The sequence below is a fragment of the Callithrix jacchus genome, chromosome 1 (assembly GCF_049354715.1).
Source record: "Callithrix jacchus isolate 240 chromosome 1, calJac240_pri, whole genome shotgun sequence".
NCBI classification, from domain to species: Eukaryota; Metazoa; Chordata; class Mammalia; order Primates; family Cebidae; genus Callithrix; species Callithrix jacchus.
Genome location: NC_133502.1, coordinates 188,955,898 through 188,981,685, shown reverse-complemented (window position 1 = coordinate 188,981,685; position 25,788 = coordinate 188,955,898). Strand labels below are relative to the sequence as shown.

The 25,788-nt window shown below is 42.9% G+C and overlaps 1 protein-coding gene, 2 non-coding genes and 1 pseudogene across 9 annotated transcripts in view; all 4 read right to left on the bottom strand.

Annotated features, from left to right (window-relative positions):
* Positions 1–25,788, bottom strand: part of ARFGAP3 (ARF GTPase activating protein 3) — a 67,936-nt gene that overhangs the window by 39,657 nt on the left and 2,491 nt on the right. For 2 of the 7 annotated variants that reach the window (XM_078333921.1, XM_078333924.1), the window contains exons 2-6: positions 20,517–20,653; positions 18,415–18,533; positions 8,439–8,511; positions 2,192–2,323; positions 811–894 (exon numbers count right to left, since the gene is read on the bottom strand). In XM_078333921.1, the coding sequence (XP_078190047.1) occupies positions 811–894; positions 2,192–2,323; positions 8,439–8,465 (243 nt within the window). In that variant the 5' untranslated portion in view covers positions 8,466–8,511; positions 18,415–18,533; positions 20,517–20,653. The remainder of the gene's footprint in view (positions 1–810; positions 895–2,191; positions 2,324–8,438; positions 8,512–18,414; positions 18,534–20,516; positions 20,654–25,788) is intronic. The other 5 variants (XM_078333890.1, XM_002743818.6, XM_078333911.1 and 2 more) reach the window with 3 other exon arrangements.
* On the bottom strand, positions 1,151–1,256 carry LOC118148074 (U6 spliceosomal RNA). The gene has a single exon (XR_004734866.3). It is a non-coding gene; the product is annotated as a U6 spliceosomal RNA (small nuclear RNA).
* LOC118147926 (U4 spliceosomal RNA) lies at positions 8,228–8,368 on the bottom strand. The gene has a single exon (XR_004734626.1). It is a non-coding gene; the product is annotated as a U4 spliceosomal RNA (small nuclear RNA).
* Positions 24,709–25,649, bottom strand: LOC128929327 (cytochrome c oxidase assembly factor 1 homolog; annotated as a pseudogene).

The window sequence follows — 25,788 nt, the reverse complement described above, 5'->3', positions numbered from 1 at the left end:
GTGAAATCCCTTGTTTATTAAAAAAAAAAAAAAAAGTCTTCATTTTTTTGTCAGTTTCAGAGCTCTGAACTGAACTGTGGCATACTATTAGTAAGAATTTCTAATTTCTATCCCTGGCAGTTAGATAAGACATGCAACCAAATTTCAGCTCACAAGACATAAGCAGAAGGATGGGAGCTCCCTCTAGACTTTTTCTGTAAAAAAATTGGGCATTTGTGGCTGGGCGAGGTGGCTCACAGCTGTAATTTCAGCACTTTGGGTGGTCAAGACAGGTGTATCACCTGAGGTCAGGAGTTCAAGACCAGCCTGGCCAATGTGGTGAAATCCCATCTCTACTAAAAATACAAAAATTTCCTGGGTGTGGTGGTGCACACCTGCAGTCCCAGCTACTCAGGAGGCTGAGGCAGGAGAATAGTTTGAATCCAGAGGGCGGAGGATGTAATGAGCGAGTTTGTGTCACTGCACTCCAGCCTGGGCAACAGCGCCAGATTCAGTCTCAAAAAAAAATGAATAGGGCATTTGCTCTGAAGGATGCTTGTCCTCTTCCTTTAAGCTGGGAGAGTCTTAAACTGGAGCAGCTGCTTTAGACCCTGAAGGGAAGCCACATGTTGAGAACAGCAAAGTCAGTCCATCAGTTAACAGCAGATAGCCTAACCTTGGAATTGCTGATAATGTCATTTCTCTCTTAAATAGTTATATTTCAAGACTTTTTATTACAACAGCTTAGCCTACATCCTAGCATTTAAAATATGTACCTTTGTAACTGTCAGAGTAAGCACACTTTAAAATTATGTGAAGCATAATACATACCTCAGGAGAAACATGAGAGGCAAAAAAATCTTCCTCCTTTGGTGGAGGGGACGAAGGTGGGACGACACAACTATCAAGCCACAGCTAGAACAAAAACACAACACGGGGCTAAGCATTTCATCTGGCCTGTAAAGGGTTTTATTTGATACCCTTCACTTCCCTTATAGAGACCTGTTTCCTAAAGACTGGCGCTTTCCATTCTTTTTTTTTTTTAAAGATAGGGTTTCACCATATTGGTCAGGCTGGTCTCAACTGCTGACCTCAGGTGATCCACCCATTTCAACCTCCCAAAGTGCTGAGATTACAGGTGTGAGCCACTGCGCCCGGCTTTTTTTTTTTTTTAAATATGGAACACTTCACGAATTTGCGTGTCATCCTTGGCAGGGGCCATGCTAATCTTCTCTGTATCTTTCCAATTTTAGTATATGCGCTGCTGAAGCAAGCACGGCACTTTCCATTCTTATAAAATCGGTAACATGCCTACATGGGACCTCTGAGTGCACTTTAGTAATCTATCATCCAGTAAATTTTGCTTCTGAACCTTGAGGAAGTCAAGTACCTCAAATACACAAACCATTTCTGAAAAGGAAAGATCAAGGACTTCATATCTAAATGCAGGTTCTAAATGATAATCAATCCTCATTTTTCATGGATTTCATATTTAGGAATTTACCTACTTGCTAAAATTTACTTTTAACCCCAAAATCAGTCCTCGTGGTGTTTTCAGTCATTGGGAGAACAGTGCAGCAAAACATGCGTTCCCCAAGAAGCACGTTCCCAGTTGACGTGGAACAAGACACACTCTGCCTTCTTGTTTCAGTTTTCATAAACAAATGCCCTTTCTGTAGTTTTATTTAGTGCTACGTCCTTCATATTTCTGTGCTTTTTACTGAGGATGTCATTGTTTAAGACGGCTCTCAAGTGCAGTACTGAAGGGCTATCTAACGTTTGTTCCCATGAAACACATGAAGGCTATGATGTGTCTTACGGAGAAAAAACCCAGGTGTTAAATAAGCTTCATTCAGGGCTGAGTTATACTCCTTGGCTGTGAGTTCAATATTCATGAGTCATCAATACATATTTAAAAAGGTGTCTTTAAATAGAAACACATGTTAAATAAGGTTATGTATCGATCAGCTGACGAAAATGAGACCAGAAGCTCATAGGAACCTAATCCTGTATTTCTCCTAGGAGCAATGTTTCAGTATTCACTAATCCAGTGCTCACGCAGAACATAACTATTTCAAATAATAATAATCTACTGTACATTATTTCCTTGTAAGACAACTCAGGCAGAAACGTTTTATTATTCAGGATAAAAATCACTTTCTACTAAGCAAACGTGTATCTAAAGGAAACAATCCAGCCTCCAGTGACTTACATCAGTGCCATGCTTCCGTGTTGCTTGGGAAGCGAGTGATCTGATTTTCTCCCTATAGAGCTGCGCAGTGCGACTGTTGTACTTGGCATTGGTGTCATTGGTGGCACACCCATGTTGATGAAAAAAGGAAGACTACAGAGAAAAGCATACAGATTAATATTTTGGTAAAACTAGCTATACTGCTTGCATTATAAAATGAAATAACTAGTCCTCATTTGCCCAATAAACCACCTCTGTCATTGTGAAATTTATTTCGGGAGAAACTTTCTACTTGGGACTACTTTTAATTCATAAACAATCAATTTCTTTTCTTTTCTTTCTTTTTTTTTTTTTGGTGCCGTGACTTGGATATGTCTACTTTTTTCTTTCCTTTTTTTTTTTTTTTTTTTGAGACCGAGTTTCGCTCTTGTTACCCAGGCTGGAGTGCAATGATGTGATCTTGGCTCACCGCAACCTCCATCTCCTGCATTCAAGCAATTCTCCTGCTTTGGCCTCCCTAGTAGCTGGGACTACAGGCATGCGTCACCACGCCCAGCTAATTTTTGTATTTTTAGTAGAGACGGGGTTTCACCATGTTGACCAGGATGGTCTCGATCTCTTGACCTTGTGATCCACCCATCTTGGCCTCCCAAAGTGCTGGGATTATAGGCGTGAGCCACCGCACCCGGCTCCTTATTTTTTAAGACAGAGTTTCACTATGTTGGCCAGGCTGGTCTCAAACTCCTAACCTCATGATCCGCCTGCCTCAGCCTCCCAAAGTGCTAGGAATACAGGTATGAGTGACCATGCCCAGCCACTTTTTTTTTTTTCTGTTTTTGAGACAGAGTCTTGCTCTATTCCCCAGGCTGCAGTGCAGTAGCTCCATCTAGGTTCACTGCAACCTCCATTTCCTGGGCTCAAACGATCCCACCACCTCAGCCTCCCAAGTAGCTGGGATTACAGGCATGTGCCACCACACCTGGCTAATTTGTATTTTTTGTAGAGATGGGGTCTCGCTATGTTGCCCAGGCTAGTCTTGAACTCCTGAGCTCAAGGGAGCCACCTGCCTTGGCCTCCCAAAGTGCTGGGATGACAGGCGTGAGCCACTGCTCCTGACCCTTTTGTTTTTTAGACGGTCTGACTCTGTCATCCAGGCTGGAGTGTAGTGTGGCATGATCATGGCTCACTGCAGCCTCCAACTCCTGGATTCAAGAAATCCTCCCAGCTTGGCTTCCCAAAGTGCTGGGATTAGAAGCGTGAGCCACTACACCCAGTCCACAATCAATCTCAATTTGGATTCTACTAAATCAGAATTTTTGACAAATTAGGAGCTACATTAACATTTACCTTTTTTAGCACTACTTTGTCATTAACAGAGACTACAATATAGGTAAGATAATAAAACAAGTATTTAAACAATTAGAAAAAACTGCTTTCACCCACTTCATGAGGATCCATGTATAGACATAAATTATAGAATTCAGATCTTAATTAGAACAGGTTTTCTAAAAATCTATATAAGTGATCCCTTTTTTTTTTTTTGAGATGGAGTTTCACTCTTGTTACCCAGGCTGGAGTGCAATGGCGCGATCTCCACTTACCGCAACCTCCGCCTACTGGGTTCAAGCAATTCTCCTGCCTCAGCCTCCCGAGCAGCTGGGACTACAGGTGTGTGCCACCATGCCCAGCTAATTTTTGTAATTTTAGTAGAAACAGGGTTTCACCATGTCGACCAGGATGGTCTCGATCTCTTCACCTTGTGATCCCGCCTCGGCCTCCCAAAGTGCTGAAATTAGAGGCGTGAGCCACCGCGCCCGGCCAGTGATCCTTTTATTAACAATTGACTAATAATGATATTGGTCACTGACATGTTCCAGATCCTGTCCCAAGTACTTTATGGGCATCATCTCATTCAATCCTCACACCAACACTTCAGACAGTCACTATTACTATCTACACTTTACAGATGGGGAAAATGAAGCACTCAGAGGTTCGACAACTTGCCCCAGGTTACATGGGTAGTGAAGGACAGAGTTAAGATTCAAATACAAAAAGGATGGTTCCAAACCCATAACTCATAGCTCCACTGGGTAAGCTGAATGATCACTGATGTGAGCCTTCCCTCCCTATGTCCCCTAACCCCCGCTGGCTTGAAATGAGAGCGCTCCTTTCTGGAGTTTGGAGGGTGACTCTGCACCCTTGGGAAGGCTTAGAAATAAAGACAGGTAAGTCAAACCAATAGTGCTAAGTTTAGGAACAAGTTTGTAAACACCATGATAATGGGCAAAGGTTTCTAGTAAGATGCTTGAGGCTGGTCACAGTGGATCATGCCTATAATTCCAGCACTTTAGAAAGCCAAGGCAGGAGGATTGCTTGAGGCCGAGAGTTTGAGACCAGCCTGGGAACCAAAATGAGACTATGTCTCTACAAAAAAATAGAAAATTAATTAAAAAATTAGTAAGAAACACTGGACGAGTCCGGCGGCTCATGCCTGTAATCCCAGCATTTTGGGTGGCCGAAGTGAGCAGATAACTTGAGCCTAGGAGTTCAAGACCAGCCTGGCAACATGGCAAAACTCTTTCTCTATTAAAAATGTAAAAAAACTTGCTGTGCGTGGTGGTACTTGCCTGTAGTCCCAGCTACTTGGGAGGCTGAGTGGGAGAATCACCTGAGCCCAGGACGCTGAGGCTGGCTGCAGTGAGCCATGATTTTGCCATTGCACTCCAGCCTAGGCAACAGGAGTAAGACTTTGTCTCAAAAAAAAAAAAAAAAAAAAAGCTTGAAACATCTAAGGCATATATTCTTTTTTTTTTTTTGAGACGGTCTTGCTCTGTTACCCAGGCTGGCTAGCATACAGTGGCACGGTGAACACTGCTCACTGCAGCCTCAACCTCCTGGGCTCAAGTGATTCTCCTGCCTCAGACTTCCAAGTGGCTGGGACTATAGGCATGCACCACTATGCCTGGCTAATTAAAAAATGTTTTTGTAGACTTTGCTGTCCAGGCTGGTCTTGAACTCATGGGCTCAAGTGGTCCTCCTGCCTTAGCCTCCCAGAGTTCTAGGGTTACAGGTATGAGCCACCATGCCTGGCCAGGCATATATTTTTCATTAAGAGGGGCAAAAATTGTTTCTTGGCTGGGCGCAGTGGCCCAAGCCTGTAATCCCAGCACTTTGGGAGGCCAAGGCGGGTGGATCACGAGGTCAAGAGATCGAGACCATCCTGGTCAACAAACTGAAACCCCGTCGTTACTAAAAATACAAAAATTAGCTGGGCATGGTGGTGCGTGCCTGTAGTCCCAGCTACTCACTGAGGCAGGGGAGGCTGAGGCAGGAGAATTGCTTGAACCCAGGAGGCGGAGGTTGCAGTGAGCCGAGACCGTGCCATTGCACTCCAGTCTGGGTAACAAGAGAGAAACTCAGTCTCAAAAAAAAAAAAAAATTGTTTCTTGAAAAGTAAAAAAAAAAAAATCTTAGTTATTACAATGGTTTGTGGCCTTCCAAAGGTAGCCTCTACTTGACAAACTTGTATCCCTTAGTATTTAATTTCTCTCATTAGGGAAACATTAGATCCTATTTATTTATTCATTATTTTTTTAAAGACGGGGTTTCACCATGTTGGTCAGGCTGGTCTTGAACCCTTGACCTCAGGTGATCCGCCTGCCTTGGCCTCCAAAGTGCCTGGATGACAGGCGTAAGCCACCACGCCTAGCCTAGATAGAATTTAAATGAAAAATTTTCTAATTAATTTTTCTGCTTAGGGACAATGATGAAAAAAGATTGAGAAACTAGCATTTTGAAAACTGCTATCTTAGACTTACAACTTTAACAATTTAATTAATATGCACATATGTGTGCGTGTGTGTATACGTGTGTGTGTGTGTGTATATAAAATTATTATTATCTTTTTTTTGAGACAGGGTCTTGCTCTGTTACCGAGGCTGGAGTGTAATGGCATTATCACAGCTTACTGCAGCCTTGAACTTCTGGGCTCAAGTGATCCTCCCACCTCAACCTCCTGAGTAGCTCAGACTATAGGCAGGTACTACCATGCCTTACTAATTTTTAAGTTTTTTGTATAGATGAGGTCTTACTATGTTGCCCAGGCTGGTCTTATACTCCTGGACTCAAGTGATCCTCTCACCTCAGCCTCCCAAAGTATTGGAGTTACAGGCATGAGCCACCATGCTGGCTATAATTTTTATTTGAAATGTATACAAATTTGATTTCTTATACTTTAGCATATAAGAAATGCCTAAAAGAATTCCATTTACTCAACCTACACCATTTTGGCCTGATAAAGAGGCTACAGAGCTTTGCAAGATTTGGCTGGTTAGATATGTAAGGCTGCCAGTTCAGTGTTTCAGATAATCAAATATATTGAATTTGTAAATAAAGTTTAAAATGTTTGAAAATCCTTAATCAGGTTTGTAAATGGGGTTTAAGGAAATCTGTTCTTTTAATATTATAAACTAAACTTAACACACAATATTAATATTTGTGTTTAGAAATTAACACACAATATTTGCTATGTTTGAAGATGTGAAGAATGGGTTTTTTGGCTGGGCATGGTGGCTCACCCCTGTAATTCTAGTACTTTGGGAGGCCAAGGCAGGCAGATCAGTTGAGGTCAGGAATTCAAGACCAGCCTGGCCAACATGGTGAAACCCCATCTCTACTAAAAATATCAAAAGACCCGGGCATGGTGGCGCATGCCTGTAGTCCCAGCTACTCAGGAGGCTGAGGCAGGAGAATCTCTTCAACCAGGGAGGCAGAGGTTGCAGTGAGGTGAGATGGCACCACTGCACTCCAGCCTGGGCAACAGAGCCAGACTCCATATCAAAAAAACAAAAACAAACAAAAAGAATGAGTTTTTTTAATTTGTAGATTTAAGAAGTTAAATGTTAATTCAAATACAAGCATTCCATCCTAAGCACAAAGTCACCCCAGATATTAAAAAACTATTGTCATAAAGAAGCCTCCAGTTTCTTGATGCCCTTACTTCCTGTTTTAATTTTCTTAAAGCACTTACCACTGCCTGTTGTTTTCCTGTGAACATATTTCTTTGATTACTCTCCGAAAGCCTCTGTCTCTAAGAGGGGATCTTGGTTATTTTAAATTATTTTTTAGAGATGAGGTCTCACTCTGTCACACAGGCTGGAGAGCAATGGTGCAATCTCAGCTCACTACAGCCTCTACCTCCCAGGCTCAAGAGATCCTCCACCTCAGCCTCCCGAGTAGCTTGGACTGCAGATATGCATCATGCTTTGCTAATTTGTGTATTTTTTGTAGAGATGGGGTTTTGCCATGTTGTCCAGGCTGGTCATGTATTCATAGGCTCAAGGCAATCTGCCTGACTCAGTCTCCCAAAGTTCTAGGATTACAACCATGAGCCACTGCACCCAGAAGGGAACTTGTTTGTCTTGTCTGTCACTATATCCCCAGCACGTAGCCAACGTTTCCTGTTTATTAGGTGTTTAACAGATTTTTGAATAAATAAGTGAACTGGGTCTAACTTCAAAATCCATCAGGCTCTCTTCCTCATGTCATAGGGCCTACCAAATTTGCAAGTATTGAACTCTTTTTGTTTGTTTGGTTTTGGGGATGAGGTCTTGCTCTGTTGCCCAGCTGGAGTGCAACTGAGTGAGTATGATCTCAGCTCACTGTAACCTCTATAACCTCTGCCTTCCAGGTTCAAGCAATTCTCCTGCCTCAGCCTCCCACATAGCTGGGATTACAGGTGTGTGTGGCACCATGCCCAGCTAATTTTGGTATTTTTAGTACATGGTTCCACCATGTTGGCCAGGCTGGTCTCAAACTCCTGACCTCAAGTGATCTGCCTGCCTTGGCCACCCAAAGTGCTAGGATTACAGGCGTGAGCCACAACGCCTGGCCTGTTTGGTTTTTCTAAATAGAGGGTCTCGCCATGTTGCCTAGGGTGGTCTTGAACTCCTGGGCTCCAGTGATCCTCCACCTTGGCCTCCCAAAGGAGTGGGATTACAGGCATGAGCCGCCACGCCTAGCCTGAACTTCTTTACTTTTTTTTTTTTTTTAATTCAGTCTCCGTAGAGACTGTCAAAAATTGCCAATGCCAACTATATTTCAAGTTGTCATGGCAGTGTATTGGGAAAAGTTTTCAATTAGCAATAATCGCGCCTTGGTTAAACCTCATTGGCTATGATACTGCCATTGTGCAAAGCTACTTTTTTACTATTATAGCATAACAAATATTTAAACAAGAAAGAAAATAGCGAGTTTGAGATGAACTTACTGCATTGGCGTTTCCTCCAACTTGCATGCATCGCAACTGAAACCACGACCAGTTAGAATCCAACTCTGTAGATCTAAATGGAAAGAATATCACTAAATGTTAATACTTTATCCCCAGGATCAAAATCAGTGAGCTTTTCAGAACAAGTTTTCCTTAAGCTTTAAGATACCAAAGAAGTCTAAGTTTGAGTCAACAAGGACCCACACTTTTGGGATGCTAGGATTCCAGACTGGATGCTGACTGGTGAAAGCAACCCCTGGCTCCTCTAATCCTTCCTGGAATTCAGGGCACAGGGTCGTGACAAGTGTCACCAGGCGGCTGGAACAACATCAACTCTTTGCCGCCCATCCTTGGTTAGATATGATTTAAAATTTGGTAATGTGTCTACTCAAAACAGATGCAATGTTTGGATGTTTCCAGGTTGGTGATCTATTTGTTTAGTCTGATCCTACCAGAAGCTTGGAGGATGCTCATTCTCTTATCACCAGGTAGAAGAGACCTACCCAACATCACCACCAACAGGGAGTGGAGAAAACACAAGATTTCATGCTCCTGAAGTGAAAGCTACAAGCACTTCCTGCCCCTGCCACACCTTATGCCTGACTTATCTCCACTGTAAGATCAAATCAGAAACAAATAAAGGCAGTGACTATAGCCTCAATGATGCACATTCACCAAGGGGTCAACCATAAAGCAACAATGTTAGAATCTTTATACTGAATCCACAGAAATGAGCAAAAAGCAGAAGCTGTCTGTTATTCAGTAATAGCTTGCCCTACACTAACTGTAAAGGAATGTGGATATTTTAGAATGGGTATAGGCAGAATACCCTTTACAAAATGGGCAAGAAAGAAAGAAAAGAAAAGAAGCCTCGGGTCTACCAAAACTTTCTTTTGTGCTGCCCTTACATTTACTCCTTCCTTCCTTCTGTCTCTCCCTCCCTTCCTCTCCCTCCCTCCCTCTTTTCTCTCTCTCTCTCTCTCCTCTCTCTCTCCCTTTCTCTCTTCTCTCTCTCTCTCCCTTTCTCTCTTTCTTTCTGAGACAGGGTGTCACTCCATCACCCAGGAGTGGAGTGGTATGATCACAGTTCACTGAAGCCTCAACCAGGCTCAAGCAATCCTCCTGTCTCAGCCTCCCAAGTAGCTGTTAGCCACGATGCTTGGCTTTTTCTTTTCCCCAATAGATAGGGTCTTGTTATGTTGCCCAAGCTGGTCTAGAATTCCTGGGCTCAAGCAATCCTCCCGCCTCAGCCTCTCAGTGTTGGGATCACAGGTGTAAGCCACCATGCCCAGTCAACCCATTTTTGTTTTTTCTTTTGAGACTGAATCTCACTCTGTTGTTCAGGCTGGAGTACAGTGGCATGACTTCAGCTCATTGTAACCTCTACCTCCTGGATTCAAGCAATTCTCGTGCCTCAGCCTCCCGGTGCAGCTGGGATTAGAGGCGTGCAGAACCACGCCAGGCTAATTTTTGTAATTTTAGTAAAGATGGGGTTTCACCATGTTGGCCAGGCTGGTCTCAAACTCCTGGCCTCAAGCAATACCCCTGCCTCAGTCTCCCAAAGTGCATACCATTATTAAACTAGAGCTTGACTTATAGACAAGCTCAGTAACAACTTCCCAGCAGCCCTTTGTTTATAAGTTGCTTGATTACTTCTATAAGGTCACGAAGAGTGTTGTCTTTCTACACTAACACATAAAAAGGTTCTCCCTTGGTGTCTACTGAGCTGGAGCCCAGATTCTGCTCTAGCCAGCATCAACGTGTTCTAGGGCTCACTATGTGCCAGGCTGTATGGGATTCTCTTGCTCGCTCCTGCCAACACACTAAACGGTAGGTCCTAGTATTCTCACCTCCACTTTCAAGAGAAGGAAGTAAGACATTTGGAGGTAAGGAACACACCCAGGGCCAGGAAGGGACACCTCAGTTTTGGACCCCCACCATCCCGGCTCCAGTGTCCTCAGCCTTGGTCCTCACGTTGTCCTAATGCTGTCTCCTGCTCTGCCCAGGGTGAGTCAGCCTCCCCACAGGCTTCATCCCTCCAGAACCTCAGGAGTGAAGTATTAGCTCCCAGCCTGGCAGCTAAGATGCTCCACAATATGACAAATCCTCTCCTTTCATCCTTATTTCTATTTATTTTCCTATACAAAAACTAGCTACAAAGCATTTTGCTTTTTCTTGCTTCTATATCTGAAGGTTCAAGTGCTAACCTCAATTTTCCCTGTCTTGTCTCCATTATCCTTTTCTGTTGTTGTAGAGATGAGGTCTTACTATGTTTCCCAGGCTGGTCTTAAACTCCTGGGCTCAAGCTATCCTCCCACCTTGGCCTCCCAAAGTGCTGGGATTACAGGCACAAGCCACCGTGCCCAGCCTTGTCTCCATTATCAAAATTTCATCAAACCTTCCAAGTTCATTGCAAACATTACCTCTTTGAAACTTTGCCTAATTTTCTAACCAGAAGTGGGCACAGTACTTAGTTTCCTTGTCTCATGCAGAACTTTACAGTCTACTTATTTATGTTATATTTAAGCCTGTCCCTAATCCCATGTCAACAAGATTGACGCAGGGCTCCCATTCACCTTTAATAAGCTCATAAAACAGGTAATGGCAAACTTGAAAGGAAACAGAGCTAGAGGGGAGGAGCAGCCCGAAACATGGATATCCCAGCAATGGAGGTGAACAGGGGCAAAGGTCAGCTCAGTCAGGTCCACTCTGGGAGCAGTCAGCTCCCCAAGCAGCTTGCCCTCTCCATATACTCCTAACCTGCCTTCCCCCTTTTGCTTGGCAAAAGCCATAGTTTATAAATAATTTTCCTCTGTAAAATTATTGACTTGAAATTCTAGTTAAAAAAAAAACTCCACGTAAATAAGCAGACCACCCATGCCACACAGGTAATAGTGACCATGCCTGGAAAATTCACATGCTTGTGTGTGTGTGTGTGTGTGTGTGTGTGTGTGTGTGTCTGGCAGTGGGAAGGGAAGAAGAAGGGAAACGTATTCTAGAGGAAGGACCTTATATACTTTGGGACTGCTTGGATTTTTTCCCAATTAGCTAGTGTTTTTTATTTTTGGAGTCAGGGTCTTGCTCTGTCACCTAGACTGAAGTGAAGTGCAGCCTCAAACTCCAGGCTCAGCCAGGTGCTATGGCTCATGCCTGTAGTCCCAGTACTTTGGGAGGCTGAGCAGACAGATCACATGAGGTCCGTGTTAGGGACGAGCTGTGCTGCCTCAGAAAATCCCCTACACGCAGGCTGACCCCAGCCCCCTCTGATTGCCCTGCAGCTGCACTCCTGAACCCCTAACCAGGCACCACATCAAGGCTGCCAGATGTGTGGCAATTAAGCAAAACCTGATTACAGCCATCCGGGCAGCTCAAGGGAGGACAAAGAAAACATATGTTGGTTATCCATACTTGTAAATTCCTGTTTGACACATATCTGTAAAAAAAATCCTGGTTTCTGTCTTATTTTTTAAAGACTGCCTCCACAAAAGTCATAGAATGATGTGTTGTAGGTCTTTTGCAAGTTAACAAACTATCTCTGTGCCTGTTACCTGAAACACCCCCCTTATGCCCCTCTCACCCTATATAAGCCCCTCATTTTGTAAGCTCAGGGCTGCCTCCTCTGATTGTTATGGAGCAGCCAGGCAGCTGAATAAAACTTTCTTGCCTGATTTTGGGTCTATTCTCCTTTCTCTCGGCTACCCTTATAGTCAGGAGTTCAAGACCAGCTGGCCAACATGGTGAAACCCTGTCTCTACTAAAAATACAAAAATTAGCCAGGCCTGGTGGTGCACACCTGAAATCCCAGCTGCTTGGGAGGCTAAGGCAGGAGAATCACTTGAACCCAGAAGGTGGAGGTTGCAGTGAGCTCAGATCGTGCCATTGCACTCCAGCCTGGGTAATAGAATGACACTGTCTTGAAGAAAAAAAATATATAAGCAAGCAAATTAAAAAAAGAAACTCCCAAGTTCAAGTGATTCTTCCACCTTGGCCTCCCAAAGTGCTGGGATTACAGGTGTGAACCACTGTGTCTGGCCCCCCAATTTTTTTAATCAATAAAAATGTTTGAAGAGTAGCTGTTCTCTGCCTTAAAAATAACAAAAACCATACTGAGTATCTTGTCATCTTAGACTTTCTCTTGCCCAAATCCTAGACTCCTGCCCTAAGGTCCTACCATGAATTTTAATTGTTGTTTTGAATCATAATTTCACAAGCATTGTGATTCATAGAGTTCTATTTATCTGACTTTTAAAAGTTCAGTGATTAAACCTGCAATGCCCCAAGGTCAGTCTTTCCCTCAGGGAGGAGAACACGTCATAAAACCAGAATTTCCTGGAATGGCTTAAACTGGAAATATTCTTTAGTGATATGGAAGAAGGAGAGCCAGATTACAACTGGGCTACACTTGGCAGAAAGAAAGGGAAAAAACAAATTAAAGACAGAAGGAAGAGAAGCAACTAGGTATTGCCTTGAGTTTAGTCTTCGTCTACTCTGGGCAGGGTAGACAACCATGAGTTAACTGGTAATGATGAATCTGGAAAACAAAGTACATTAAAAATGAGCTCTGGCTGGAGTAATCCCAGCACTTCGGGAGGCTGAGGGGGAGTGGATCACCTGAGGTCAGGAGTTCAAGACCAACCTGGCCAACAGAGCGAAACCCCATCTCTACTAAAAATACAAAAATTAGCTGATGTGGTGGCACATGCCCATAATCCCAGCTACTTGGGAGGCTGAGGTAGGAGAATTGCTTGAACCTGGGAGGCAGAGATTGCAGTGAGCCGAGATTGTGCCACTACACCCCAGCCTGGGTGACAGAGCAAGATTCTGTTTCAAAAAAACAAGACAAGACAAAACAAAAAAAAAAACCCCAAGCTTAATTCAATGGGGAAAAGACAGTCTTTTCAACAAATGGTGACAGAAAAACTAGGTATCCACATGCAGGAGAATGAAGGTGAACTTTTACCTGACATCATGAAAAAAAATTAACTCAGAATGGATCAAAGACTTAACCCGTCTCTACTAAAAATACAAAAATTAGCTGGGAGTGGTGGTATGTACCTATAAGCTGAGCCACTGGGGGGCTGAGGCAGGAGGATCGCTTGAACCTGGGAAGCAGAGGTTGCAGTGAGCCAAGATCATGCCACTGCACTCCAGCCTGGGAAACAGTGAGATCTCATCTCAGAAAAATAAACAAATAAATAAAATTTTAAAAATAAATAAAAGAAAACATAAGGCAAAAGCTTCACGATACTGGATTTGGCAATTTTGGATATGACATCAAAGGAACAAGCAGCAACAAAAACAAAAAAGGCCTACAGACAAACTGAACTTCATGAAGATTTTTTAAATTTCATGCATCAAGAGACAATATAAAAAACACAGCATCAACAGAGTAAAAAGGCACCCCACAAAGCTGAGGAGAGTGTTTCAGGACTGTGATCCCAGCAATTTGGGAGGCTGAGGCGGGAGGACTGCTTGGGGTCAGGAGTTTGAGATCAACCAGGCAAACATAGTGAGATCCTGTTTCTATTAAAAAAAAAAAAAGAAAGAAGGAAAGAAAAGAAAAAAAGGACTACCTGCCAAATGAGAGAAAATATTTGCAAATCATGTATCTGATGAGACACTAATATCCAGAATATATAGAGAATCCCTCAAATTCAACAACAAAATAAACAACATGACTCAAAAATGGGCAAAGAGGCCAGGTGCAGTGGCTCATGCTTGTAATCCCGGCTCTTTGGGAGGCCGAGGTGGGTGGATCAAGAGGTCATGAGACCGAGACCATCCTGCTCAACGTGGTGAAACCCTGTCTCTACTAAAAATATAAAAATTTGCCGGGCGGCTGGGCATGGTGGCTCATGCCTGTAATCCAAGCACTTTGGAGGTCAAGGTGGGCGGATCACCTGAGGTCAGGAGTTCAAGACCAGTCTGACCAACATGGTGAAACCCCATCTTTAAAAAAAAAAAAAAATTTGCTGGGCATGGTGGCAGACACCTGTAGTCCCAGCTACTCAGGAGGCTGAGGCATGAGAATCTCTTGAACTCAGAAGGTGGAGGCTGCAGTAGCCAAGATCGTGCCACCGCATTCCAGCCTGGGTAAGAGTGAGACTCTGTCTCCAAAAATAAAAGGCAAAGGACTTAAATAGACATTTCTCCAAAGAAGATATAAAAATGGCCAATAAGCAATGAAAAGATGACCAACGGACCAGGCGCGGTGGCTCAAGTCTGTAATCCCAGCACTTTGGGAGGCCGAGGCGGGTGGATCATGAGGTCAAGAGATCGAGACCATCCTGGTCAACATGGTGAAACCCCGTCTCTACTAAAAATACAAAAAATTAGCTGGGCATGGTGGTGCGTGCCTGGTATCCCAGCTACTCAGGAGGCTGAGGCAGGAGAATTGCCTGAACCCGGGAGGCGGAGGTTGCGGTGAGCCGAGATTGCGCCATTGCACTCCAGCCTGGGTAACAAGAGCAAAACTCCATCTCAATTAAAAAAAAAAAAAAAAAAGAAAAGATGACCAACATCTCTAATCATTAGAGAAATGCAAATCAAAACTACAATGACATACCACTTCACACCCATTAGGATGGCAACTATCCAAAAAAAGCCCAGAAAATGACAAATGTTGACAAGAATGTGGAAAAACTAGAACCCCTGTACACTGCTGAAGGGACTGTAAAATGGTACACCCACTGTGGAAAACAGTTAGGCAGTTCCTCAAAGTATTAAAAACAGAATTACTATATGATGCAGCAATTCCACTTCTGGATATATGCCCAAAAGAACTGAAAACAAGGTCTCAATTGGGTATGGTAACTCCCAGCACTTTGGGAGGTCAAGGTGGGAGGATCCCTTGAACTGAGGAGTTTGAGACCAGCCTGGGAAACTTGGCATGACCTTGTCTCTATTAAAATTTTCAAAAACAAAAACAAAAACAGCCAGGCATGGTAACACACACCTATAGTCTCATCAACTTAGGGGGCTGAGGAGGATCAGCTCAGCCCAGGAGATCAAGGCTGCAGTGAACCCTAACTGTGCCACTGTACTCCTGGCTGGGTGACAGAGCAAGACGCTGTCTCAAACAAGCCAATAAACAAAAAGAAGAGAAACAGTAAACAGGGTCTCAAGAGAGATATCTATACATTCATGTTCATGGCAGCATTATTTACAATAGCTAAAATGTGGGAGCAAGCTATTAACAGATGAATGGATGGGAAAATGTGATCTCTATATATCTGACACTAAAATATTATTCAGCCTCAAAATGGTAGGAATTTATGACAAACATTGCAACAACGATGATCCTTAAGGATATATGCTAAGTAAAATAAGCCCATCACAAAAAGACAAATTTGTATGATTCCACTCAAATAAGGTACTGAGAGTAGTTAAAATCATAGAGACAGAAATTCAAATGATGGTTGCCAGAGAATAGGAGAAGAAAGGAATAGTTAGAGTTTAATGGGTACATAATGTTTCAATTTTGCAAGATGGAGAGTTCTAAGGATGGATGGTCACACAGAATTATGAATGTATTTAATACCACTAAACTATACACTTAAAAATGGTTAAGATGGTAAATTGTGTTTGTATTTTATCATAATAAGAAAAAATTGGAATATTAAATAAACTTGCCTTGAATGAATTAAGCCATTCATTTTGGCAACTAAATCCCTCAACATTTATAGAAAGAAACAAGGACAGAATAATGTATTCAAAATATTCTGGGACCAGAGTCTAAGAAAAATTTGAAGAAAATATAGATATTCTGAAACCAGTCAAAACTAACAAAATAACTTTTTTTTCTAAATAATTATCTATGGAGCTATATGGCTAAAAATATTTAGCCCATCATGCATTTACAAATTGATTTCTAAAAAAGAACTCTGTATATGAGAAAAGATTTTTCAAATATATCTGCAAAATTATGTTGTAATTATTACTACAAAGTTTTTGTGCTATCATACAAAATATCTCATTAAGAATTACAGGCCGGGCCGGGCATGGTAGCTCACGCCTATAATCCAAGCACTTTGGAGGCCAAGGTGGGCAGATCACCTAAGGTCAGGAGTTCAAGACCAGCCTGACCAACATGATGAAACCCCATCTTTAAAAAATAAAATAAAATAAAAATAAATTTGAAAAAAGAATTATAAGTCGGACACGGTGGCTCACACCTGTAATCCCAGCATTTTGGGAGGCCGAGATGGGCAGATCACCCAAGACCAGGAGTTCGAGACCAGCATGGTCAACATGGTGAAACCCTGTTTCTACTGAAAATACAAAAAATTATGTGTGTGGTGGCGCACACCTATAATCCTAGCTACTCGGGAGGCTGAGGCAGGAGAATTACTTGAACCCAGGAGGCAGAGCTTGCAGTGAGCCAAGATTGTGCCATTGCACTCCAGCTCGGGCCACAAGAGCGAAACTCCATCTCAGAATAAAAAAAAGAATTATAATAGATTTTATCCTACAAAAACAAATGCTCCTTTATAATGATCAAGTTGTATCACTATTCCTTAAGTCATAATATAAGACTGCTTGCCACAATCCCAAATGGGCAGCCTAGCTGGTTCCTTCCCTAGAAAAGGAAGCAGTTGGGAAATCCCTGGATGTCTCGGGGAGGCAGCAATGACTGGGAACTAAGCCATGGCTGTTTGAAGGTGCCCTGCAGAAGTTGTCCTGGCAAGGGCCTGTGGCAGCTGACTTGCAGGACTTGTTTGGCTTCCAAGCCCTGGGGATCTTTTCATTATTTCTTTTAGTATTTCAATTTATTTCACTTCACAAATAGCCCTGCCTCCCACTGGACTGTGGGGTTATCCCACCAGACTGTCTGTCCAAGGGTGGTGACTTTTTCGGACGCAAAAGGCCCTATATGGGCTATCGCCATAAAGATAGTGTCAGGCGCAGTGGCTCATGCCTGTAATCCCAGCACTTTGGGAGGCCAAGGCGGGCGGACCACCTAAGGTCAGGAGTTCAAGACCAGTCTCGCCAATGTAGTGAAACCTTGTCTCTACTAAAAATAGAAAAATGAGCTGGGCATGGTGGTGGGTGCCTGTAACCCCAGCTGTTCGGGAGGTTGAGGCAGGAGAATTGCTTGATCCCAGGAGGCGGAGGTTGTAGTGAACCCAGATCATGCCACTGCACTCCAGCCTGTGTGACACAGCAAGACTCCGTCTCAAAAAAAAATGTAGAAGATGGTTTACTCACTATGGGGAACAATGCAGCCCAAGTCTTCAGATAAAAAGAGAAAAAAGACCTTCATGTTATAAACATTTGAAATTGCCACTACAAATCATTCACTCAGGCTTTGTGATATTGGTGTCCTTGGGGGCTAGAGCTGTAAGATTATGCTGGAAGTGAAGCTCTGATCAAGCAGAGCATCTCAACATTTATATAACTCTCTACTTTGGTGGACACAGGACAGACCAACAGTACCTGATTCCCCTTCTCCCATGAGTCTGTATTTTGTACTGATAAATTATTAGAAGATAATTGTCATAAAATCAAATTTCCTTTTCTTTTCTTTTTGTTTTTTTCTTTTTCTTTTTTTACTTTAAAATCAAATTTCTTTCCTTTCCTTCTTTCCTTTCTTCTTTCTTCCTTTCCTTTTCTTTCTCTCTCTCTCTTTCTCTTTCTTCTTTCTTTCTCGAGACAGAGTCTCACTCTGTCGCCCAGGCTGGAATGCAGTGGCATGATCATAGTTCACTGCACCCTTGACCTCCTGGTCTTAAGTGATTCTCCCACTTCAGCCTCCTGAGTAACTAGGACTACAGTCATACATCATCACACCACAACATTTTTTATTTTTTATAGAGACTGAGGTGGGAGTTCACTTGAGCCTAGTGAGCTATGATGGCACTACTGCAGCCAAGGCGAAAGAGCAAGACTCTGTCTCAAAAAAAGAAAAGAAAAAAGGAAAAAAACACCCATGTAACAATGTAATTGCTTTCACCCCAATGGGAGAAGATTCACTTACCGAATAAAACTCAAGTGAACGCCAAGTGACCGATGGGACCCTGAGCAATCAATGCAAAGGAACACTCCATAGGTTATACTTGCCCAGCTGGGATTTTTGGCACCACAATCAAAACACACCTGAAAGAAAAATGTTAAATTCAGTTATTAATTAATTTATGTTAGCCAATAAATTATCCTGTAAGATAATAGTTAATGATTTAGCATCTCACCTAGGTTTTTTAAAAAGCCTCAAAATTCATGTTTTTTTATTATTATTATATATAATTATATTAATTATAAATTAGTACAGTTAATTACTATATTATTTATGTATTTATTTAGAGACAGAGTCTTGCTCTGTCACCCAGGCTGGAGTACAGTGGTGCAATCTCAGTTCACTGCAACCTCTGCTTCCCGAGTTCAACTGACTCTCCTGCCTCAGCCTCTGGAATGCCTAGGACAACAGTCTCGCACCATTATGTCTGGCTAATTTTGTCTTTTTAGTAGAAATGGGGTCCAACATGTTGGCCAGGCTGGTCTCGAACTCCTGACCTCAGGTGATCCAACAGCCTCGGCCTCCCAAAGTGCTAGGATTGCAGGCATGAGCCACTGCACCCAGTTTACTAAGTGATTTATATAGTATATTATAGAGTATCACATATATATTGTAACGATGCACATTGCACATAGTGAAGATAATTTAGGTTTGTGTACTACCTCAAACATGACTTACCCTTGAAGCATCAGCAGGGATCCTACCAGTCATGTAAAGGAATACTAGTGAGGGGAGCAGCCCTGCTTGGGAACACTCTAGCCCTACCATCCTTCCGGGCAGTGGCTACACCAGATGGCAGGCTGCTGCACATATTTCTTCTCCCCCAGTCACAGAAGGAGGTTGTGGCAGCCAGATTCCAAGATAGCCCCAATGATCCCTACCTCCTGGTATTCGCATCTTGTGTAATGTCCACCCTCATTTTGCCAAGGTGATCTGTGTGTCTACTAGAATATGGCAGATATAACCATGTCGTTTTTGAGATTGGGTTACAAATGACACTGTGGCTTTTTCTTCCCTCCCCCACCCTTTTTTTCTCTCTCCCCCTCCCTCCCTCCCCACCTTGGATCACTAGGCTCTAGGGGAAGCCAGGTGCCATGTCTTAAGGACACTCAACTCAGGTAGCCCTGTGGAGAGGGTGAAGTGGTAAGGAACTGAGGTCCTCAGTCCAACAGCCAGCAAGGAGAGGAGGCCTGCCAACCACCATGTGAGTAAGCTCTCAGATGACCTCAGTATTAGCCAACCGCTTGACTGCAGTCTCATGAGAGACCCTGAGTCAGAACAGCCAGCTAAGCCACCCCCAAATTCCTGACCCTCAAACTATCTGTTGTTTTAAGGTGGTAAGTTGGGGGTGATCTGACACATAGCAATAGGTAATTAATATAGAGAGATATTCCTTTATGAAATGCTGTGCCCTTCTCTACCTCCACCACCTCTCTCTGTCCAGGTCACTTTGATAATGCTTAGACACATGATCATAACCAAGGATTATGTCCTGTGCCCACCGAGAGCACTGAGAGCTCTTACAGGGGTAGAATCTTTCCCTTTTGCTAATCTTTATGCCTTTTTCTTTCTTTTCTTTTTTTTTTTAAGAGACAAGGGCCAGGCAAAGTGGCTCATGCCTGTAATCCTAGCACTTTGGGAGTCCGAGGTGGGTGGATCACAAGGTCGGGAGTTCAAGACCACCCTGGCCAAGATGATGAAATCCCATCTCTACTAAAAATACAAAAAAATTTAGCTGGGCCTGGTGGCGCATACCTGTAATCCCAGCTACTCAGGAGGCTGAGGCAGGAGAATCGCTTGAACCCAGGAGGTAGAGGTTTCAATGAACCGAGATCGTGCCACTGCACTCCTGCCTGGGTGACAGAGTGAGACTCGATCTCAAAAAAAAAAATGGGGGACAAGGTCTGGCTCTGTCACCAGGCTGGTGTGAACGGTCCTAGCTTGCTGCAGTCTCAAACTCTTGGGCTCAAGCCATCCTCCCACCACAGCCTCCTGAGCCGTTAGAACAAGTGTACGCCACCATGCCCAATTTTTTGTTTTGTTTTTTGTAGAGACGGGGATCTTACTATGTTGCCCAAGCTGGTCTTGAACTCCTGGGCTCAAAGAATTCTGCCTTCCTGGCCTTCCAAAGTGCTAGGGTTACAGGTGTGAGCCGCCAGGCCTGGTCCCCATCACCTTGCTTTCCTCTCCATTAACACAGAACCTGCACATAGTAAATGCACAATAAGTATTTGCTGAATAGTTGTGTACTTTCTAATATCACACATAGCCTGAAAAACAGGCTAACCCATAGTAAGCATTCAGTAAATATTTGTTATTGTTAACAAAGAGAGTAACTTAAAAAACTTACTGCCAGCTCAAAAGTTATTACTAGCCCCTTCAACACTGACACTGAAGCCAAACATTCTTCATCAACGGGAGCATAAAAGTACTTTAAAATACACATTGCTAACTAGCAGAGTGATGTATGAAGTGTGCTGGGCCCTTAAAATACACAGTGCCTGCCAGGTGCGGTGGCTCACGCCTGTAATCCCAGTACCTTGGGAGGCCGAGGCGGGTGGATCACGAGGTCAAGAGATCGAGACCATCCTGGTCAACGTGGTGAAACCCCGTCTCTACTAAAAATACAAAAATTAGCTGGGCATGGTGGCGTGTGCCTGTAATCCCCGCTACTCAGGAGGCTGAGGCAGGAGAATTGTCTGAACCCAGGAGGCAGAGGTTTCAGTGAGCCGAGATCGCCCCATTGCACTCCAGCCTGGGTAACAAGAGCAAAACTCCATCTCAAAAAAAAAAAAAAAAATACACAGTGCTTGTTGTGGAAAGTAATATTTATAATTCATTTAACTCAGAATAGAAAAATAAATCCTCTAATAGAATAGTTTTTAATCTTTCTGCAGGAAAAAAATGTATATTAGATATATAATGCTGTCTCATCTTGAAATTCTTTGTTTTTTTGAGACAGGGTCTCACACTGTCACTCAGACTGGAGTATATGGTATAATTTCGACTCATTCAACTTCCACCCACCTCAGCCTCCCAAGTAGCTGAAACCACAGGCATGAGCCACCATGCATGGCTAATTTTTTTTTTTTGTAGAGAAGGGGTTTCACCATCTTGCCCAGACTGGTGTTAACTTCTGAGCTCAAGCAATGTCTGCCTCAGCCTCCCAAAGTGCTAGGATTACAAGTGTTGGCCACTGCGCCCAGCTTCATCTTGAAATTCTTTTTTTTTTTTTTTTTTTTTTGAGACAGGTCTCACTATTGCCCAGGCTTGAGTGTATGGCGTGATCTTGGCTCACTGCAACCTCCACCTCCTGGGTTCAAGCGACTCTCCTGCCTCAGCTTCCTGAGTAGTTGGAATTTCAGGTGTGCACCACCAAACCTGACTAATGTTTTGTTCTGTTAGTAGAGATGGGGTTTCTTTTTTTTTTTTTAGGAAGGGAGGAAAGGAGGAAGGGAGGGAGGAAGAAAGGGAGGGAGAAGGAAGGGAGGGAGGGAGGGAGGGAGGGAGGGAGGGAGGGAGGGAGGAAGAGAAGGGAAGGAAGGAAATCAAGCAGTGAGAGAGACATTGCCGAACTGGATCTAGAGGTCTACAAGTTGATTTCCTTTTTTTCTTTTTTTGAGAGAAGGAAAGAAAAAAAAAGGAGTGAAGGAGAGGAAGAAAGAGGAAGAAAAAGAGGGAGAGAGAACAGAAATGTTGCTTTATTCAAAAAAAAAAATGGGTATTAATAATGGCCAATGTTTCATTTAAACCTATGAGTAGGTGTGATGTGGTATTGACAAGAATGTATATTTTGTGTATTTAAAGTGGAGAGCTCTATAAATATTTATTGAGTTTACTTGTTCCGGATCTGAGTTCAAGTCCTGGATATCCTTATTAATTTTCTGTCTCATTGAGTCTACGTCTCTATGTATTTGGGTGTCAGGATCGTTAGCTCTTGTTGTTGCATTGATCCTTTTACCACTATATCTTTGTTGCTTTGAAATCTATTTTATCAGATATGATAATTGCAACTCCTGCTTTTCATTTATTTATTTATTTATTTTTGCTCTCCATTTGGTTGGTAAATCTTTCTCCATCCCTTTGTTTTGAGTCTTTGTGTATCCTTGCATGTGAAATGGGTCTGGATGTAACATGCTGTTGGGTTTTGGCTGTATCTTTTGATTGGGGGATTTAGTCAATTTAAATTTAGGATTATTGACATTTGATGTTAACTGGCTGTTTTATCCATTCGTTGATATAAATTCTTCTTTATGTTGATGCTCTTTACTTTTTGGTATATTTTTAGAAAGGCTAATACTGGTTGTTTCTTTCTATGTGTAATGCTTCTTTTAGAAGCTCTTGTAAAGCAGGTCTGGTGGTAATAAAATCTCTGAGTACTTGCTTGTTCATAAAAGATTTTATTTTTCCTTCAGTTGTGAAGCTTAGTTTGGCTGGATATGAAATTCTGGGCTGAAAGTTCTGTTCTTTAAGGATGTTGAATATTGGCCCCCACTCTCTTCTGGCTTGTAGAGTTTCTGCTGTAAGTCTGATAGGCTTCCCTTTGTAATTAACCTGACCTTTCTCTCTGGCTGCCCTTAGTATTTTCTCCTTCGTTTCAACCCTGGTGAATCTAACAATTATGTGCCTTGGGGTTGCTCTTCTTGAGGAATATCTTTGTGGTGTTCTCTGTATTACCTGGGGTTGAATATTGTCCTGCTTTGCTAGTTTAGGAAAATTTTCCTGAATAATATTCTGAAGAATATTTTCCAGCTTGGATTCATTCTCTCCGTCACATTCAGGTACACCTATCAAACATAAATTTGGTCTTTTCACATAGTCCCATATTTCTTGGAGACTTTGCTCATTTCTTTTTATCCGTTTTTCTCTAATCTTCTCTTCTCGTTTTATTTCATTAAGTTGGACTTTGACCTCTGATATCCTTTCTTCTGCCTGAACAATTCGAGTGTTTAAACCTGTGCATACTTCTTGGAGTTCCTGTATTGTATTCTTCAGTTCCATTAATTTACTTATATTCCTCTCTAAGTTGTCTATTCTCATTGGGATTTCGTCAAACCTTTTTTCAAAGTTCTTAGTTTCTTTACATTGGGCTACAACATGTTCTTTTAACTCACAGTAGTTTCTTATTATCCATGTTCTGAAGCCTGATTCTGTTATTGGGATGCGCTCATTCTCCATCAAGTCTTGTTCCCTTGTTGATGAGGAACTGTGATCCTCTTTGGAGGGAGAGGTGTTCTGATTTTGAGTATTCTCAGCCTTTTTATGCTGGTTTCTTCCCATCATTGTAAATTTATCCACCTGTCGTCTTTGTAATTACCAACTTTCAAATTAGGTCTCTGAGTGGACGTCCAAGTTGTTAATTCCCAGGGCCGAAATATGAGCAACCCACTGCGCTGGCCAAAACAGCGGTGTTAAAATTGATGGTGCTTTTCTGCCCAGGAATCTCCAGTCTGGCTTCCTTCTTGAATCCGTAATAGGTGACTCTGCCTTCCCAGAGCTCCAAACCTCGGTCAGAAGGGGAACCAGTCCCGTTTACTCTGCACCTAGAGCTGCTGCGCCGGCCACAAGAGTCACGCTGGCAACCCGTGGAGCTCCTCCACTGGGAATCTTCTGCTCCATGAGTGACCAAAATTTGTCTGAAAGTGTGGTGTCCTCTCATTCTCTGAGGTTTCACTGGGAGCTGCAATCCCGAGATGTTAGCGATCGGCCATCTTGGATCGTTCCTCGAGATGGGGTTTCATTACGTTGGTCAGGCTGGTGTCGAACTCCTGAGCTCAGATCATCCATCCACCTAGGCCTCCCAAAGTGCTGGGACTGCAGGCGTGAGCCGCCGTGCCTGGCCAAAATTCTTAATACCGTTCAAACAAGGGCCCTGCATTTTCATTTTGTACATTTCACAAATTATTTAGCTAGTCTTGATCCCCATTTTATTATTTATTTTTTTAAATAGACATTTTCTTAATTCTGATTCCTTTTATTACGTGCTTAAAAAAATTTTTTTTTACTTTTTAAACTTATTTTTCTAGAGATGGGGTTTCTCCATGTTTGTTAGGCTGGTCTCAAACTCCCAACCTCAGGTGATCCGCCCACCTCAGCCTCCTAAAGTGCTGGGATTACAGGTGTGAGCCACCATGCCCAACTTCATGTGCTTTTTTATACAAAAAACTTTCATATAAATTATCTTAAACAGAGTTTATTTCTCATTCATTTTGAAAATGACAAAAGCATTCATTGTGCCCGTGTTAGAATTATATAAAAATTACGTATGCTGGCACATGAAAAGTGGCTTGTGGGAATGTCTGTCACTCAGATGGGCCATCACCCCTTATGGGCACATGGTGGAGATGAGGGAAGGCCAGACTAGAAGAAACCTGGGTCTTTTGGGTCGTCTCTACTCCTTTCTCACTTCTTCACCATTCTCCCCACTGAGCTTGAACATGGGAATCTGTTGACCATCCTTGAGCTCTAAGAAGATATCATCAAGGCAACACCTCTGAATGGGGCCACTTCTGGATGAGCTGACCTGGAGATGGCCCTCTGACTTGGATCCAGAGATAGGAAATCTTCAACTTGGCATCAGCAATGTCCACAAAGTCTTGCTTGTCACTGAGTTTGAGAATGTAAATGTTGAAGGAGGGCCCAGAGCTCCCTGTGCCTTGGGATGGCTACGCACATGCTCCAATGCCAACTAGTAAAACAAAGCCCTGGAAAAGTCTTTTGTGTGAGGTAATACACAAGGGCCAAGCCCCAGGTACCAAATATACTGCTGAAAAGGACCATTTTCCTTGAGGCACTGGCATCCTGCTTCCTGGATACTTTTGCTACCTCACAACGCAACTTTCTTGAAAATCATCAAAGGCAAGTTATCCTATAAGCAACAAAAGCAACATGCTACAGAGAGCGTGAGGAGTCCTAGGCATAGGGTGGCGGTGGTAAATCTTGATCTCCATATGACAGCTAAGAAGTGGCTATTCTTAGTAATTCCTTAGTGGAAATGTCCACAGTGGGGACTGGATCCCATTCAGTCTGATCCCCGAGCTACTCTTCCCCTTCCACCACACTGTGCTTCACAGCAGAAAACACACCACCTGCTGTCCTGCATCTGCTCTTCATCTGTCCACTAGACTATAAGCTCCCTGAGGACAGGAACATATCAGTGTACATACCCTTAATGCTTTACACAGTGCCCAGTACATCATAGGTGCTTAATGAATACTTGTTGAGTGAATAACCCAATCTATATAAAACTAAGGAATGGCATACCAACAAAGGATTTCACAAAGTAGAAAAGTGACCCTTGGCCAGGTGTGGTGGCTCATGCCTGTAATCGCAGCACTT